Source organism: Tilletiaria anomala, assembly GCF_000711695.1.
Source record: "Tilletiaria anomala UBC 951 chromosome Unknown K437scaffold_4, whole genome shotgun sequence".
NCBI classification, from domain to species: domain Eukaryota; kingdom Fungi; phylum Basidiomycota; class Exobasidiomycetes; order Georgefischeriales; family Tilletiariaceae; genus Tilletiaria; species Tilletiaria anomala.
Genome location: NW_013547018.1, coordinates 38,865 through 53,515, shown reverse-complemented (window position 1 = coordinate 53,515; position 14,651 = coordinate 38,865). Strand labels below are relative to the sequence as shown.

General features: G+C 56.3%; 5 protein-coding genes across 5 annotated transcripts; 4 read left to right on the top strand and 1 right to left on the bottom strand.

The window, feature by feature from the left end:
- Nucleotides 1-94: 94 nt before the first annotated feature.
- K437DRAFT_253383 (Gpi1-domain-containing protein) lies at nucleotides 95-2,483 on the top strand. The gene is made up of 3 exons (XM_013390443.1): nucleotides 95-687; nucleotides 755-1,043; nucleotides 1,115-2,483. Exons 1-3 carry the CDS (start codon nucleotides 326-328, stop codon nucleotides 2,399-2,401), a joined length of 1,938 nt encoding a protein of 645 aa, XP_013245897.1. The 5' UTR covers nucleotides 95-325; the 3' UTR covers nucleotides 2,402-2,483.
- Nucleotides 2,484-3,403: 920 nt separating this feature from the next.
- Nucleotides 3,404-5,481, top strand: K437DRAFT_253382 (glycoside hydrolase family 5 protein). The gene is made up of 4 exons (XM_013390442.1): nucleotides 3,404-3,805; nucleotides 3,892-4,121; nucleotides 4,199-4,531; nucleotides 4,601-5,481. The coding sequence occupies exons 1-4, from the start codon at nucleotides 3,726-3,728 to the stop codon at nucleotides 5,422-5,424; spliced, it is 1,467 nt and encodes a 488-aa protein (XP_013245896.1). The 5' UTR covers nucleotides 3,404-3,725; the 3' UTR covers nucleotides 5,425-5,481.
- Nucleotides 5,143-6,904, bottom strand: K437DRAFT_231061 (mRNA triphosphatase CET1). Its single transcript, XM_013390441.1, has 7 exons — nucleotides 6,611-6,904; nucleotides 6,465-6,540; nucleotides 6,361-6,404; nucleotides 6,024-6,297; nucleotides 5,837-5,943; nucleotides 5,603-5,760; nucleotides 5,143-5,528 (listed from the first exon to the last, which is right to left on the bottom strand). Exons 1-7 carry the CDS (start codon nucleotides 6,728-6,730, stop codon nucleotides 5,510-5,512), a joined length of 798 nt encoding a protein of 265 aa, XP_013245895.1. The 5' UTR covers nucleotides 6,731-6,904; the 3' UTR covers nucleotides 5,143-5,509.
- Nucleotides 6,905-7,081: 177 nt separating this feature from the next.
- Nucleotides 7,082-9,848, top strand: K437DRAFT_253380 (ATP-dependent DNA helicase). The gene is made up of 4 exons (XM_013390440.1): nucleotides 7,082-7,901; nucleotides 7,965-8,306; nucleotides 8,372-9,117; nucleotides 9,187-9,848. Exons 1-4 carry the CDS (start codon nucleotides 7,166-7,168, stop codon nucleotides 9,766-9,768), a joined length of 2,406 nt encoding a protein of 801 aa, XP_013245894.1. The 5' UTR covers nucleotides 7,082-7,165; the 3' UTR covers nucleotides 9,769-9,848.
- Nucleotides 9,849-10,233: 385 nt separating this feature from the next.
- K437DRAFT_253379 (uncharacterized protein) lies at nucleotides 10,234-14,384 on the top strand. The gene is made up of 2 exons (XM_013390439.1): nucleotides 10,234-11,140; nucleotides 11,222-14,384. The coding sequence occupies exons 1-2, from the start codon at nucleotides 10,344-10,346 to the stop codon at nucleotides 14,283-14,285; spliced, it is 3,861 nt and encodes a 1,286-aa protein (XP_013245893.1). The 5' UTR covers nucleotides 10,234-10,343; the 3' UTR covers nucleotides 14,286-14,384.
- Nucleotides 14,385-14,651: the final 267 nt, after the last annotated feature.

Here is a 14,651-nt window from a genome sequence, read left to right as displayed (position 1 = left end):
CGCACTTTTGTGACCTGACATCGCAGGGCGCGAGCGGCGCCATCTGATATTGCCACTCTCCGAAACTATCGTGTAGCACAAGCTCAAGGATTCTGAACTCTCAGAAGATGATCTCATACCCAGTCCAAGCATGCGGTACACCATCTCGATACCACGGCTCGTCCTTTCGCGAGTTAGAATTTGTGTTAACGAGAAAGGGATGGAGAAGGCTTGCAATTCGTGTGCGCAAGCAGAGCCTTGATTGCCGTTTGCCCGGGGGGTGCTGCGAGTGACCATCTTCGAACATGAAGTCTTGACGGCAAGGTGTTCGCCGCCGGTCTCTGCCATGGCCGTAAGCATCCGAATATTCTGGCCCAAACAGCTGGCTCGCAAGGCGTCAGCATCGGTAAGTAAGAGTGAACAAATCCTTCTCGGCTGGCAACATCGCAGAAACAATGAGCTTCACGTCGTCGTCATCGGCGCCGTCGCGGATCAAGACCACGCCGAGCTGCAGGTTGCAATCGATGCGCTCAATCTCAGAGCTGGAATGAAGAAGCCAGCAGAGGGCACGCCCATGGTTGAGGTGCTTGGGTTCCTGATGCGAGGTCAAGAATCCCAAAGCTCGAGAGACACGAATGGTGACGGTCTGCTGGTCTTTTTCGATGCCCCAAAAGAAAAGCGAAGTCGTGGCACACTATGGTTTTCCAAGTGAGACTCCGAAGAGACTTTGGCGAGTGCAATCCTTGACGCATGATCTGTAATCCTTGTCATGCAGTCATACCTCGTTTCACCCGCCTGAAAAAAAAGAATTTCGAACGATGGTCGTCTTCTACGATCCACCTTCGTCCGACCACTTTCGTTTCCTTACGATCGAGCCGTTACGATTCTCGCCCGCCTTTCTTCATGACGAAGTGCGCGCTTCTGGCGTTAGAAGTATGAAAGATAGTCAGCGTGACTACGAGAGAATGCTGTCACGGAAGCTCATGGGCTTGCGAGAGCTTGAAAGTCTCGGCTCCGAGGCTGAATATGAGGATGCAGAGCTGCTCAGGTGCTCGATCGCTCTTGTGAGTCAAAGTGCACAGCAACTCGACGTAGTGTATAGCCATTGACGCAAATTTCGCTGGGTCTATCTCAGCTTAACCAAAGCGCATCTATGATGCAACTATTAAAACATATTCAAGAATTTCGACGGCCACCGTCTGCCTCGAACATACCCTCACAACCATCGATCGTCGGCGCGGTCTGCTGGAAACTCCTTTTAGCAGCTGGAAAGGGGATTGTTGCCCCTCTTCATGTTATGAGGATGGTCGCGTCACAAGACAAGCTTATCCGGTCTTCTCTCACAGCGAAACAAGTCGAGCTTCGACTGTCACAGATCATCAATTGGCCCAGTTTTGCCGCTTCGCTGAGACAGCTGCGCCGGACCGTATTGACACCTGTCTCGGCGCTGTCAACAGACTACATCACCTTGTGGGGTGGAGCGTGGCTCATCGCAAACGACGTCGTGTTTGGCCAAGCCGCGGCAGCGCTCCTTGACCAAACAGCTCCAGGGTTGGCTGAAATATTGCAAGCGCTCATCTCTCGTCATCTTTATCACGGCGTTGAAGGTGTGCTCGGCTGGCTGGAAGCATGGCCCGCAGGTTTGAAGCTCAACACAGAGCTCTCCCTCTTCTTTGGCGATCTCTATAAGGGATGCCTGATCCTGTTCTACGACATGGTGCTAGCTCGGCTGGCCGTCAACATGCAGTCGATCATTGCTGTCATCAGCTTGGTGATGCGATACACGGGCCTGACGATGGGCATCTGTCTACTCTCCGACTTGATCACGATCAGCACGCTCCACCTCGTGCTCTTCCACCGCATGTCGCGCTTCCTGTACGCCGGCTTCCTTTGGTTGCTGGGTGCGCTGTTCCATCTGTTCCGCGGCAAAAAACGCAACCCGCTGCGAAAGGGGCGGCTGGACGATGCATCGTACGAGCTCGATCAGATGCTGCTCGGCACGATCCTGTTCACGCTGCTCCTGTTCCTCTTCCCTACGATCGCAACGTACTACCTGACGTTCGCGTGTGCGCGCTTCTGCCTTATCGCGACGCAGGCTGCGCTCGGGACGGCGCTCGCGGTGCTCAACCACATCCCGCTGTTTGCGCTGCTCTTGCGCATCAAGGACCCAGAGCGCCTGCCCGCTGGGCTGAGCTTCCGCCCGCCTCATGCTCATCTGCCGCGCACGGCCGCAGTGGGGTCGAACGGCGGCCGCGACGGCAAAGCAATCTCGGTAGTTGAGCTTGCTAGCGTCCCTCTCTCCGTCGGTAACATCTTCGACGGGTACGGTGCGCATCTGGCGGAGCTGCAGGAACTTCCGCGTCTCTTTATGCAGATTTTCTCCGGAGGGCGCATGAGCCCGCGCAGAGGCTCTTCGGTTTAACACGCCAGAGTGCCTGAGGGGGAGCGCCTTATGCTCTCCCTCTATGTATGATATTTTATAGATGAAAAAGGGCTTTGCATCGAAATCAGCCGTCTCAGGAGTTGGCGTTGCAGAAAGTTTTTGCTAGTCATCGACCGTCGGGCCTTTGGACTTAGTGCTCTTCCCTCCAATCCCCGAACTTGAGCAAGACGCGAACACTCAACTGCTGGGCATCGGCGCTGCTGCTGTTTGCAGGTTCTCCACAAAAGGTACTTGGCAGCGACGAAAATCGGCGCAGCCAGGCGAGCAATCCACTGTTAAACACTTACATATACCATCCGCGATGCGTCGGCGAGGGAAGCACACGGCGTATGGCCTTTGGCGCCTTCGCAGAACGCGACCACTGACTGGCCAGAGATCATTCCATCAGACGTCGCCCCAGCTCTTTCTCGGCGGCATCCAGCCGACGCGTTAGCGGGCCATGCGTCGCGCCGGTTGAAATTGTCCACGACGATTCGACAGACGGCAGGGTCATGACCAGAAGCGGAGACGCGACGCTGCTCGGCACATTGTCCAGGAAGTGAGAGTGGCATCATGAGCCACGTGGTTGACCACCAATGAGCTTTGAGAGCGATGAAGACACTTCCAGCAACAAAGAGGCTCCCAAGAACCTTAAGGGCTGTGGGTAGCCCTACATTGCAAAGGTCCTACGCTCCGCTGCTCTCTTCCAACTGGTGCCAATCGTCGGCAATCTACACACTTTAGCGCAGTTCAGGCACCTTCTACCTTCGGCCCTATTTGCACACACGCACGCATGGGCAAGCGCCGGCTTCTCCCCTCTGCGAACCCACTTAGAATCTCATCCAGTGTGCCTGTGCCTGACTTTCCTGGCATGGCTCCTTACCACGGCGCTTCGAATCTCACCTTGGCAACCCCGCACGCTTTCGCGAGCCGACTCGAGAGCCAACCTTGTTGACGATGTTGACGTTCTTTCTGTGCATGATTGCTCGCCCGGGTCTATATCATATTGTACGAGTAGATACAATGTGGGGTGCTACACGATCGTCAGGAGCTTGCTTGCTGTGCACGAACCATGTACATACATAGCTTGTTGCTGCGGCCTGCGCCTTGCGTTTCCTGCGTTGCCCCGCTCCCCCCACACACCCTCTCTCGCCTCTCCACGCAGCTGCATACATACCGGACTCAGACACCAGCGCTCAGTCAGGTATCATAGCCTACCCGAACAGCTCGCCGTCAATTGGAAGCCCGCAAATCTATTCAATCCGCCAGGATCCCTCGTTGCCATCATATCTTGTTTGCCGGTCCGTTCTTCACACTCCCCAGGATGCCGCTCTTCAAAATCAGCAGAGGTACCCTATATAAAGGACGTGCTCATGTACCCGCCGTGAGATCACTTCCAATCATGTGCGCACACCCAACTGCTGATCGTGTCCTTTTCTGTCCGAGGTTCCACGTTCTGACTGACGTGCGGCGTTGTTCATCATGCGCAGCCCTTCCCTCCTCTTACTGCTCTCCGCCACAACCGTCGTGCTGTCGGCAACGCAGACAGTCTTCTCTACCCCGGTCGAGCAGCACAATGCAGACTCTGCTCACCCTCCCTCCGACTGGCCGCATGTCCCTTTCAAGACGCGAGGCCGCGACATCGTCAACAGCAAAGGCGAAGTCGTCCACTTGGCGGGTGTCAACTGGCCCATGAGCGGCGAGACGATGATCTTTGAGGGTGGGTTCGGATCTGCGCTTGCAAAACCACATCGCTGTGCAACGCCGGAAACTGACCCAGCCCCTTTTGCTTTTCAGGTCTTGAGTGGGCCTCGGCCGAGAACATCGTGAACAACATTGCGTCTGTTGGCTTCAATTTTGTCCGAGCAGGGTATGCAATCGAAATGGTCGACCAGATCTATGAGCGCAACGGAGCCGATGTGCCATTGGAAGAGGCCATGGTTAACGCCCTTGGCCAGGTCAACGGAACCAAAGTCACTGAGAGCATCATCAAACACAACCCACAGTGGACAAAGACGACGACCCGCTTCGAGATTTTCGGCGATGTCGTCGACCTGGCCGCCAAGAAGGGCATCTTCGTCCACCCAGATGTGCATGTTGGCAAGGCACAATGGTGCTGCTCGCACACGGGTGAGCCCTGCTTGTCTCGGGCCATCTGGGCCGACATCTCACTGACAGAACTTTACATCTTTGATCCAGATGGCAATGCCTGGTTCGACGATATCTATTTCCCTGCGTCGAACTGGAAGCGCGGCTTGGCCTACATTGCCAACTTTGCCAAGAAACACTCGAACATTGTCTCTATGTCGCTGCGCAATGAGCTGCGCTCCTCATACAACGACACGACGCTTATGTACAACTGGCATACGCTCGTCGGCAACATGACCGAGGGCGCCGACACGATCTACAACGTGAACCCGGACCTGCTGATCACCTGGAGCGGCATGCAGTACGACGAGGACCTCAGCGCGCTGACCAGCGGAAAGAACCTGCTCAATGCGCCGGCGTATAAGGCCGACGCGATCCGTGACTCGCTGCGCCGCGATGCGCAGTACTTTGACCTCGACGCGCACCCATGGGCGGACAAGCTCGTGTGGGAGCTGCACTTGTATGGCTCGTCCGAGGTGCAGGACACGGGCGCCTGCGACATTATCGAGGCCGAGCTGTACCGTAACGGGTTTAATGCGCTCGGCATCGCGCCGCCCAAGGGGTGCGGCACGACCAAGGACTGTCCCAAGGCTGTGCGCCTCACGCCGGTCATCCTGTCCGAGTTTGGCCATGAGCAGGCCAGCTCGCTGTATGACGACCTGCTGCAAAACTGCCTCAAGGAGTTCACAAAGAAGCATGGCATCAGTTGGGCCATGTGGGCACTCGCCGGCTCCTACCGCATCCGCTCTGGCGTCCAGGACTTTGATGACACCTGGGGCCTCACCACCGCGGACTGGAGCAAATGGCGCGATCCGGATACGGTTGAGCACTACTGGAAGCCGTGGGTACACGCCATGCAACCGACCAAATTGTAGAGTAACGAGTGAAGAACTGGTCAAATTGCCAGCGAGCCCGAGCAAAATCCGAAATCATATTTTATTCAGTGTGAACTGATCCACGTCATGGCGGGCAGGCGTTTCTGCCAGTGCACACAAAATAAGTTTCTCAATTCGCTTGTTGTAAAGTCTCTTGCTGGGCGCTGTGCGTACTCACCTGATCAGCATGCGCACGTTGTTGAGCAGAATCAGCACCCGATCTTCGAACGGCGTCCACTTTTGACTTTCCCCCTGCCGTCGGGCCTCTTCCCCTAAGCTCAGAAAGCTGCCCACGTCCAGCATCTCGACTTCCAACTCATGCATTTGTCGGTACGGCTGAGAACGTGGTGAGTGCGCCTCAGTTTCAGTGATCGGCTGCCTCTTCGCGTCGCGGCGGTACGGTACGACTCACATTCTCTGGTGTTTGAACCTGCGTGAGGTCAACTTGGAAGCACTGGTGAGCGTAGGAAACTCGGTTCTTGTTGCGGATGTACGCTGGCTCTGCATCTGGTGGCTCGACTGTATGTGTGAGGTGGAATAGGATACCTTTTCAATCAGTGGCTTACATCGTACCTGAGGAAAAGAGCAGGGCGACATACCAGGCTCTTCAGTGTTGATGCTGATGCGGAAATCGAAAAGAGATCTTGGACTATAAACTTCCATATTGGCTATACGCTTCTTCACTATTGCGTTGGTGATTTTCATTGTCTCCTCGTTTTTCGTCACCCTGATCCGTTCTTTGGATCCTGGAATATGGTAGAAGGCATCGGCCTCCATCGACCGTCGATATCGGACTTTATCTCCTTTGTACGACTGTGAGGATGTGCGCTCAACGACCTCATTCAGTTTTGCGTTGAAATGTGCATGTTGTTTCTGCAAGAATGCTGGACAAATCAGTCTGAGGTCTAGCTGCCCGTCTTAGCAAGAGAGATTCACCGCTGACATGTCACTCTCAAAACGAACTCCTGGCATGTCCACGACTGCAAAGGACAGTCAACTGGCAGAAACACGGTCAAACGCGATGCTCGAGCGAATCTCACTTGTTTCGCACAGCACTGGCAGCCGTAATCGATGGTTTGTGCTCGTATCTATTAGTGTGCCGATTTTGGCCTCGATCTTTGAGGCGCAGAACGAAGGAAGTAAGCAGGTGGATGCGGAAAGCTGCAGGTGCCCTCCGTGTGCATACCTCAATATTCTGTAAGCCTTGCACATGGCTCCAAATCCAGTCCGCGATTGTAACGGAAAACTCGTCCAGAGGGTCGACATTGAAGATCGAGCGCTCGAGCGGGGGCTTTGGCCAGGGCATCTTGTCTAGATTGTGAGGGTTGCAGACGATGTCGCAAGGTGTGTGGAGCGTGCCAGGTTGCCAGAAAAAGACGATCGCACGCTTCGCTGCTACAACGCAAGCTTGCAGAGCCGAGCGATGTCTTCAGGGCTACTTCTGGAGGACACGACGATGGCGGAGACATATGGATCGATGAGAGGGGCGTCAATTTACAAATGAGAGGACCAAATGGGCACAGGCTGCAGGTGGGAGCTCTGCGAGAATTCACAACTAAACCACGAAGGAGACGCGACGCGCCAAAGCATCCAGATTTTGTCACAGCAGTCCTCAAGGGTTATCACCGTCACGCGGCTACACCTCAACCTAGAAGCAGGTCTCCTTGCATTCTCTGTGGCGACGAGCACTTCGATGTCCCTCATAGAGTCGAGGAGGCATCGGAAAAAGTGTGTCATCAGCATGCCGGGCAAAGGCAAGTCAAAGGCGAATGCTGTAATCAGCCTTGAGTCAGACTCGGATGATGAAGGGTTGCCCAACGCCGACTTCGAAACCGGGCTCTCCGATCAGGAGGTGGCAACGCTGCGTGAGCTCGATAACGAGATCAACTCGATCGAACAGCAACTCAAAGACCTTCAAAGCGTGCGAAAAGAGCTTATCAAAGAACGCGATGCCTTACGGAATGCCGGTCAGAAGGTCTTCCTTGCGAGCAGAAAGGCCGGGAAGCCGCTCCCTGGCACCGTCAATTATTTTGAGAGCAAGTCCCCGCAGGAGGCCAAGATGTTGCGATTGGCCAAGAAGCACTGGCCCGGCTTTACTGGCTTCCGTTCCTGCCAAAAGGGAGTTTGTCACGCAGCTTTGGATAACAGGAGCCTCTTCTGCATCATGGCCACCGGCGGCGGCAAAAGCTTGTGCTACCAACTGCCCGCTCTCTGCACGGACGGGGTGACATTGGTTGTATCCCCGCTCATAAGCTTGATGCAAGACCAAGTAATGCATCTCCGGGAGGCTGGAATTCCTGCAGAGCTCATGTCCTCAGCAACACTCAAGGAAGAGATCAACACGATTCACCGTCGAATCAAGAATTTGGGCAACACATCCGACCGTCTTAAGTTGCTCTACGTGACGCCTGAACGCATTGTCAAAGCCAAGACCCTCTTATCCTGTTTGCAGACAGCAGATGAGAATGGACAACTGGGTGAGGGACGATCCTCTGGAATGTACGGCCAGAACCTGACGCATGTACGCACATACACCACAGCCCGCATCGTTCTAGACGAAGCGCATTGCTGTAGCTCTCAAGGACACGACTTTCGGCCAGATTACAAAAAGCTCTCCCTTCTCACAAAGCTGTTCCCGCATGTTCCTTTCTCACTTATGACTGCAACCGCATCACCAGACGTGATTGAGGACGTGCTCAAAATTTTGGAGCTACCGAGCACCACGCAAGCCGAATGCGCCCTTCCACGCAAGACGGTCCTGTTTACCAGCCCCCTGCTACGGGACAATCTCACTTACCGCGTCGTCTTTCGTGAGTCAAGCGCTGTTGGCAGCGCGGCACAAATTGCTTCGTACATCATCGAAGGGCATCTCAACGAAACAGGTGAGCCTTCGGATTGCCTTGCTGTTGGCACCTATACATAAGTTGATGCTCTTCCTCATTTGAAGGCATCGTTTATTGTCTCAGTCAGAACGACTCTGAGAACATGGCACAGGCGCTGATCGATGCAAGCGATGGCAAGATCAAGGCACGTCCCTACCATGCCAATTTGGAAGATGCGTGGAAGGAAGAGACGCACAGATTGTGGAACGCAGGTCGAATCCAGGTGATCTGTGCGACCATTGCGTTTGGCATGGGCATCGACAAGCCGGACGTACGCTTCGTTGTTCATGCAACGCTCCCAAAGTCCATTGAAGGCCTGTATCAGGAAAGCGGCAGAGCTGGTCGGGACGGGAAGCCATCCGATTGCGTTCTATTCTACCGCCCGCAAGATGCTACCCGACTTGCGGCTCTTGTCGCGGAAGATCATTACGGCAGCGATCACCTCCACTCAATGCTCGCGTACTGCCAGAGCACAACATGCCGCAAACAGCTCTTCTCGCGCTACTTCGCAGACGAACATAGTCGCAACATGCCTCCTTGCAAGAAATGCGACAATTGCATGGGTGAAGCGGGCATCGAGTCAGTCGATGTCACTTATGAGTCCTGGCAGATTGTCAAAGCTCTTCACGAGATCGAATCGCACAGAGGCCGTGTAACTCTGGCAGCTCTTTGCGACCTGGTCAGAGGCCTAGGAGGTGGGAAGTACAACGTCAAGAGCGAAAGCGGAAAGTCAAAGGGCGCAGCGGCACGCACAAAAGCTGGAAAACTGGACATGAATGCGTATGGGGGAACAGTAAAATTGAACAAGGATGTGAGCCTTCGATCGAAGTCGGTGTCGCGATCAGCTGAGCGGCGACTGACACTGCGTTCATACTCTCAGAACTGCGAGCGAGTGATCGTGGAGCTTCTCATTCAAGGCTACATTTTAGAGGACTATAGTCAAAGCGCCTATACGATCAACGTCTACTTGCGCAACGCCGCGAAGGCTAGTCGCTTGACGCGACTGAAACAAGCGGAAGCTGCAGAATCCAAGGGCCTTGTCACTGCTTCGCTCTTTACAACTACCAAGGAAGATGCGAAGGGGAAGAAATCACGGCCTAGCAAGAGAAAGAGCGACGCTACGGAGTTGAGTGCCGAGGCGTCCACCTCAGAACCTGGTCCCGCTGATGTTGCGGCCCTGAAACACAATTGCAGGAGTGAGGCCATCGGAAACGAATCACTAATTCCGAAGCCTCGCAAGATGCTCAAGATGATTCGGACCCCCGAGGTGATTAGCATCGAAGAAGACGAAGCGAATAGCGACAGCGATGCGCGAACTCTTAAGAGCACTGTCCGACGGATCCACGATGAAGATGATGAGGAGCCCGATGAGGATGAAGATGAGGACGAGATGGAGCAGCTGAGGTACTCGGAAGCTCAACTGTCGTCCAGTCCAGGGCTTTGGGAGGTGTTGACCAAATAGATCTTTTGCGCGGTGAAGCCCATCCGCATTGCCTTTTAACCGATGTAGCATAGTGCCAGACATGTCGACATGCCCGTTTTCGATACTTTCAAAGGACGTGCGGCCGGAAATCGCAACCAGCGCACGGCACGCGCATGCGAGCTGCCAGTGCTGACTGCGGCTCGAAGGGAGAGACCAAGCCGTGCAACATGATAGGTCGTTGTTCCTGCTCGGATGATGCAAATCTTGTCATAGCTTTGCACAAGCAGTTGAGTGACAGATTTGGTGAGACGTGGCCGTGTGGTTGGGAAGAGGGATCGAGGTATCTCTGATTGACATCATGGCGCACGAGAGAGTCGCGATATGCCCCGCTCGGATGAGAGATGAGAAAGATGAGGCTCTCCCTCGCGGCAGCGCTTTTGCTTGTAGTTTCGTACCCGCGCCTCCGAAATCCGATCATCACCTCTTTTGACCATCCACTAGTCAATCGCGTACATCCTCAGCACCACAGGTCGTGATCGGGCTCGCTCGTAGCGCGTAGTCATGCTGCGCGTATGTGCGCAGTCCTTCTAGGATCGCCTCCGACGCGCTATACCATGCAGGCTTCTACGTCGGCAGTCAAGCTGGAGCACGTCGACGCGAGCAGCATCTCGCCGACCGCGTCCGCTCCTGCGGCTGATGCGAATGCCTGCAGCGCTCCTGCAGCCGATTGCGACGTGAACATGGCGGATGGCGACGGTGTAGATGGAGGAAAGGGTGTCGCAGAGGGGAATTCGGGGGCGGCACCCGAGGAGCACGCGCAGTTGCTCACGTCGCTCGCCCAGGAGGAGCATCGCAACGCGACCGACGCGGGTAATCTCCCCAAGCAAGAGCTTTTCGCTGGCAATGGAGCGGATCCAGCGCCTCTACCCAAGCCCGGGACTGCGACAGACTTCATTGAGGAAAAGAATTGGCCAGGGCAAGAGGATCACGTTTTCCCAGGCACTGCCGGGGCGGTGCAACCTCACGATGATGGCCCAATTCAAGCCTATGCTAAGCTCGAATTTCCGGGCTTCTCGTACTACATTCAGACACTTGACGTGCTAATTGGACGGCGGCCTGGAAGTGCACCACCTCCATCGGAAGGGGGTCAAGTGCATATCACGGGACAGAGGCCCGAGGGGCAAGTCGACGTCGATCTCGGTCCGCTGAAGAGCATCAGTCGGAATCATGCGCGCATCTTTTACAGTCCTCCAGGACTTCCTCTGCCAGGAGAGACGATCTCATTCAGAGGCTACGGGCCTGGACACGCGCCGTCCGAAGGAACGTTCGTGCTTGAAGTGCTCGGCAGAAACGGTGCCTTCGTGGACGACGTCTATCTCGACCGAGGGGTCTGTGTACCCCTCTCAAAAAGGTGGGCCGTCACACGTTTGATAAGCGACGAACGCGGCTCCCTGCTGACACATCCATATGATATGCCCGCCTACTCCTTCAGAACGAAAGTGCAGATCGCCGAACGAGTTTTCTACTTTGTGCTACCACCTCCGATAGCACCAGAAGAGGAAGAGGACAGCGACTCGCTCTCTACGTCTTCGAGTGATGAGGAGATGGACGACGAGGAAGAAACTCAGTCGGAAGAAAGTGGGGACTTGTCACTATCGGATGGAGAGCTGGAAGAGGAAGAGGCAAGCGATGACAAGAAAATAGTCAAGGGTGGCAAGGAAGCTGTCAATGCCAAGCTGAAGTTCAAGCTCAAAAAGGCCAGCGCAGTGAAAGTCAAAACGGAACCGGGCGCCGATGATGCGCGCGTTGGAGTCAAGGGTGGGAGGGGCAAAGGGAAGGGGAAGGGCACGGAAGGCAAGAACCAGACTGCCGAAGAGCCCGTGTCTTCTGAGTCCAAAGCAGCAGCCAATGGAAAGAAGAAGGCTGCGCTAAGCGCGCCCACCCCGGCCTGGACGAATGGTGTTGGGGTCGCAGGCAGAAAGCGGAAGCGTGGAGAGGCGGAGGAGGCAAAGTCTCCGGCGCTCAAAGTCGGCGAGCCGATCGGCATCGAGGCTTTCGAGGCCGCGCGACGCAAGGCTGCAAGAGAGCAACGCAAGAGTGCGGACCGAGCCAGCGTCGACCCTGATGGGGACGCCCAAATGGACCAAGGGGACGCTGACGAAAAAGCGCCTACCGGAGGGAAGGGGAAGGCAAAGGCCAAAGGTAAGGGCAAGTCTGCCACCGAGACGCACGCCTCTGCGCAATCAAATATGAATGACGCAGCCAGTGCCTCTACCGAAACAAAGGAGGAGACTTTAATTTCGAACACTACCGCCCATCCAAGCGCCCCCCCGGCTTCCACTTCGGCGACCACAAGCATGACCCCTGCAACAGCATCTCCGTCGGTCTCCAACCATCTTGCCACATCTTCATCCTCAGCCGTTCCAGTCTCAGGTATCCCATCCACAGCTGTGGTTCCAGGCCTTCCTGTGTTCCCTCCCATTCCACGGTTGGACATCCCGTTCCCTCCTGGAACGACACCAGAGCAGCAGGCAGCTTTGAGGGCCGCAGCGCACGCTCACTTGATTGAGCAGGCGAAAGCACATGCAGCAGCACAGGCGGCTGCTCGACACGCTGCTGCGCTGAATGGGCAAGCACCCGGCGTACAGGTCCCAGGTACCCCACATCTGCAAGATGCAGATCACCGCCCGCAAATGTCGAACAATGCCTTGATTATCGCTGCGTTGACTTCGGAAGAGGCAAGTGCAAAGGGGGACAAGATGACACTACAAGAAGTCTACGAATGGCTTGGGAGAAAGTGGCCTTGGTTCGCTCGCAACTCGCGCAGCAATGGGAAAGATTGGCAAAGCGCGGTGCGTCACGCCATTGCCTCATCCAAGGACATCGAGAAGGTGCAGCGGCGCGACGATGAGCCTGGAAAAGGTGTTTTTTACGCGATGGCCTCTTCGCCACCTGGCATGAAGGCTCGCGAGGAGCGATTGGCGCAGATGGCAGCCGAGGGTGCACTTGCGGCTGGGTCTCCTCCACGCCAGCCAGCGGGATCAGCGATGAAGCTACCACCAGCTCGCATGAACAATCAGCCGCGACTACCACCTGCAACACCGCATCGAGGGTATCCTGGCGTGTCTATGGCGCCGCAAGTCCGGCCTGCTGCCCCCTTACCTGGCCAACCTCCACGCCCAGTGCAGGTGCCACCATATACTCCAGGTTTCCAGGCTGTTCCGCCACCGCGTCCACCACCAGTGGCGCCAGCCGCTTCCCCCTTGGCGGCTGCGCCAGCCTCTAGAGGCCCTGTTCTTACAAAAGCACCTGCTCCGACTGGTGCTGCCGCACCTGCGGGCAGCCCAGTGTCTCGTATTCCGATCGTCGTCGGCCAGGCCCCACCGGCAGCGCTGGCCTCCCAGGCGCAGAAACCGAAACCTGCTCCTGGTTCCATCGAATCGCTCCTTGACGGACAGCCAATCGTACATCATGAGGGCAAGCTTTATCTAAATCCAGCAGTCTTCGGGCATCTGACTATCAACGAGGTGCATCGCATTGAAGGCTTGGGCATTCAAGTTGCATTGAAAGAGCTGCAAGCGTATCTCGTGACACACTTGAAAGAGAAGCTCAAAGCGCGACAGGCAGCGAAGAAGCGAGCGACATCAGGCAGTACTTCACCTGGGCCTAGCGCAGCAGGCTCCCCTCCGGCTGCTAGTCCCCCCGGGGTTACTGTAGTGCGGCCGTCGCCGTCGACAGTTGCTCCGCAGGCTGTGGCCGCACGACCCCCAGCTGGAGCCACCATGACACCGCGTCCGCCGCCGGCTGGGGTTCCACCGCCACCTGCAGGTGCATCGAAGAGTGCACCTGCGGCAAATACAGCGCAGAATCCAGCGCTGGCTGCGTTGCCAAAGACGCTAGCCTCACATCCAGAGGCAGCCTCGCTGATTGCGCTACTGAAGAAGCAGCAAGCTGAAGGCGGAGGGCAGCTGGAACTCTCGAAGCTCACACCTGGGCAGATCCAATTGCTCAAGCTTGCAAACGAGCTATCTGCGAAGGCTAAAGCAGAGGCGCTCGCGAACGCTGCCGCGCATCGCGCTGCTGCTGCAGGCGTGCGGCCGCCTCCTTCAGGCTTGGTCCCAGCACCCGTACGTACGCCTGCGCCGGGTAGCGTCAGGCCGCCACCTCTGCAAGCAGGCGCGGCCGGGCTGCCACCAGCGGTAGTGAGACCATCTGCAGCGAGTGTGAGGCCTCCTGCACCGCCTGGCTCAGCGCCATCAGGGGCCACGGTCGTGCGACCTGCCGCGCCTTCTGTTAGGCTTCCTGTCGCAACTCAGCAACGTCCCCCTGTTGCATTTGCGCCAGCAACAGCATTTGTACCCACTCCAGTAACGGCAGCGGTATCGCCCCAGACTGGCCTCACACCGACACCGACCGTGACGCATGCACCGACACTGGCGCCCCCAGCTGCGGCGCCAAAGCTGCCCCCCGCCCAAGTCGCATCCCCGGTTCCACCTGCTGCTACTACTGCCAAGGAAGCGGCATCAAGCTCCTCTGGCTCGCCTACTCCGTCATAAATTGCGGGCTGTGAAAGCACTTGGCTCTCTGCATGGCTACGATCGGACTTGGTGCTCGTGTTTGCATGCCTGTATTTTCATACCATACGTGATCTGTAGCGCACGAACGTGTTGTTCTGAAGATCTAGGGTCAGGTGTCTCAAAGGTCGGTACCATAAGGGCGGCGGGAGCTAGTGTGGCATGGTGGGCCTGGGCCTTGAGAGGCATTTGCACCAACGAAGATCCATCCCCGCTTCGCAGCAACCCCGGCCATCAGACACCCCGTGTCTACCTGGCGTGCTAGAACGTGATGAATAAGTGTCGCATGGATCCACATCGTACAAGCCTTGTGCAAAGTGCATCTCCATTTCGGAGACCGACGAACAC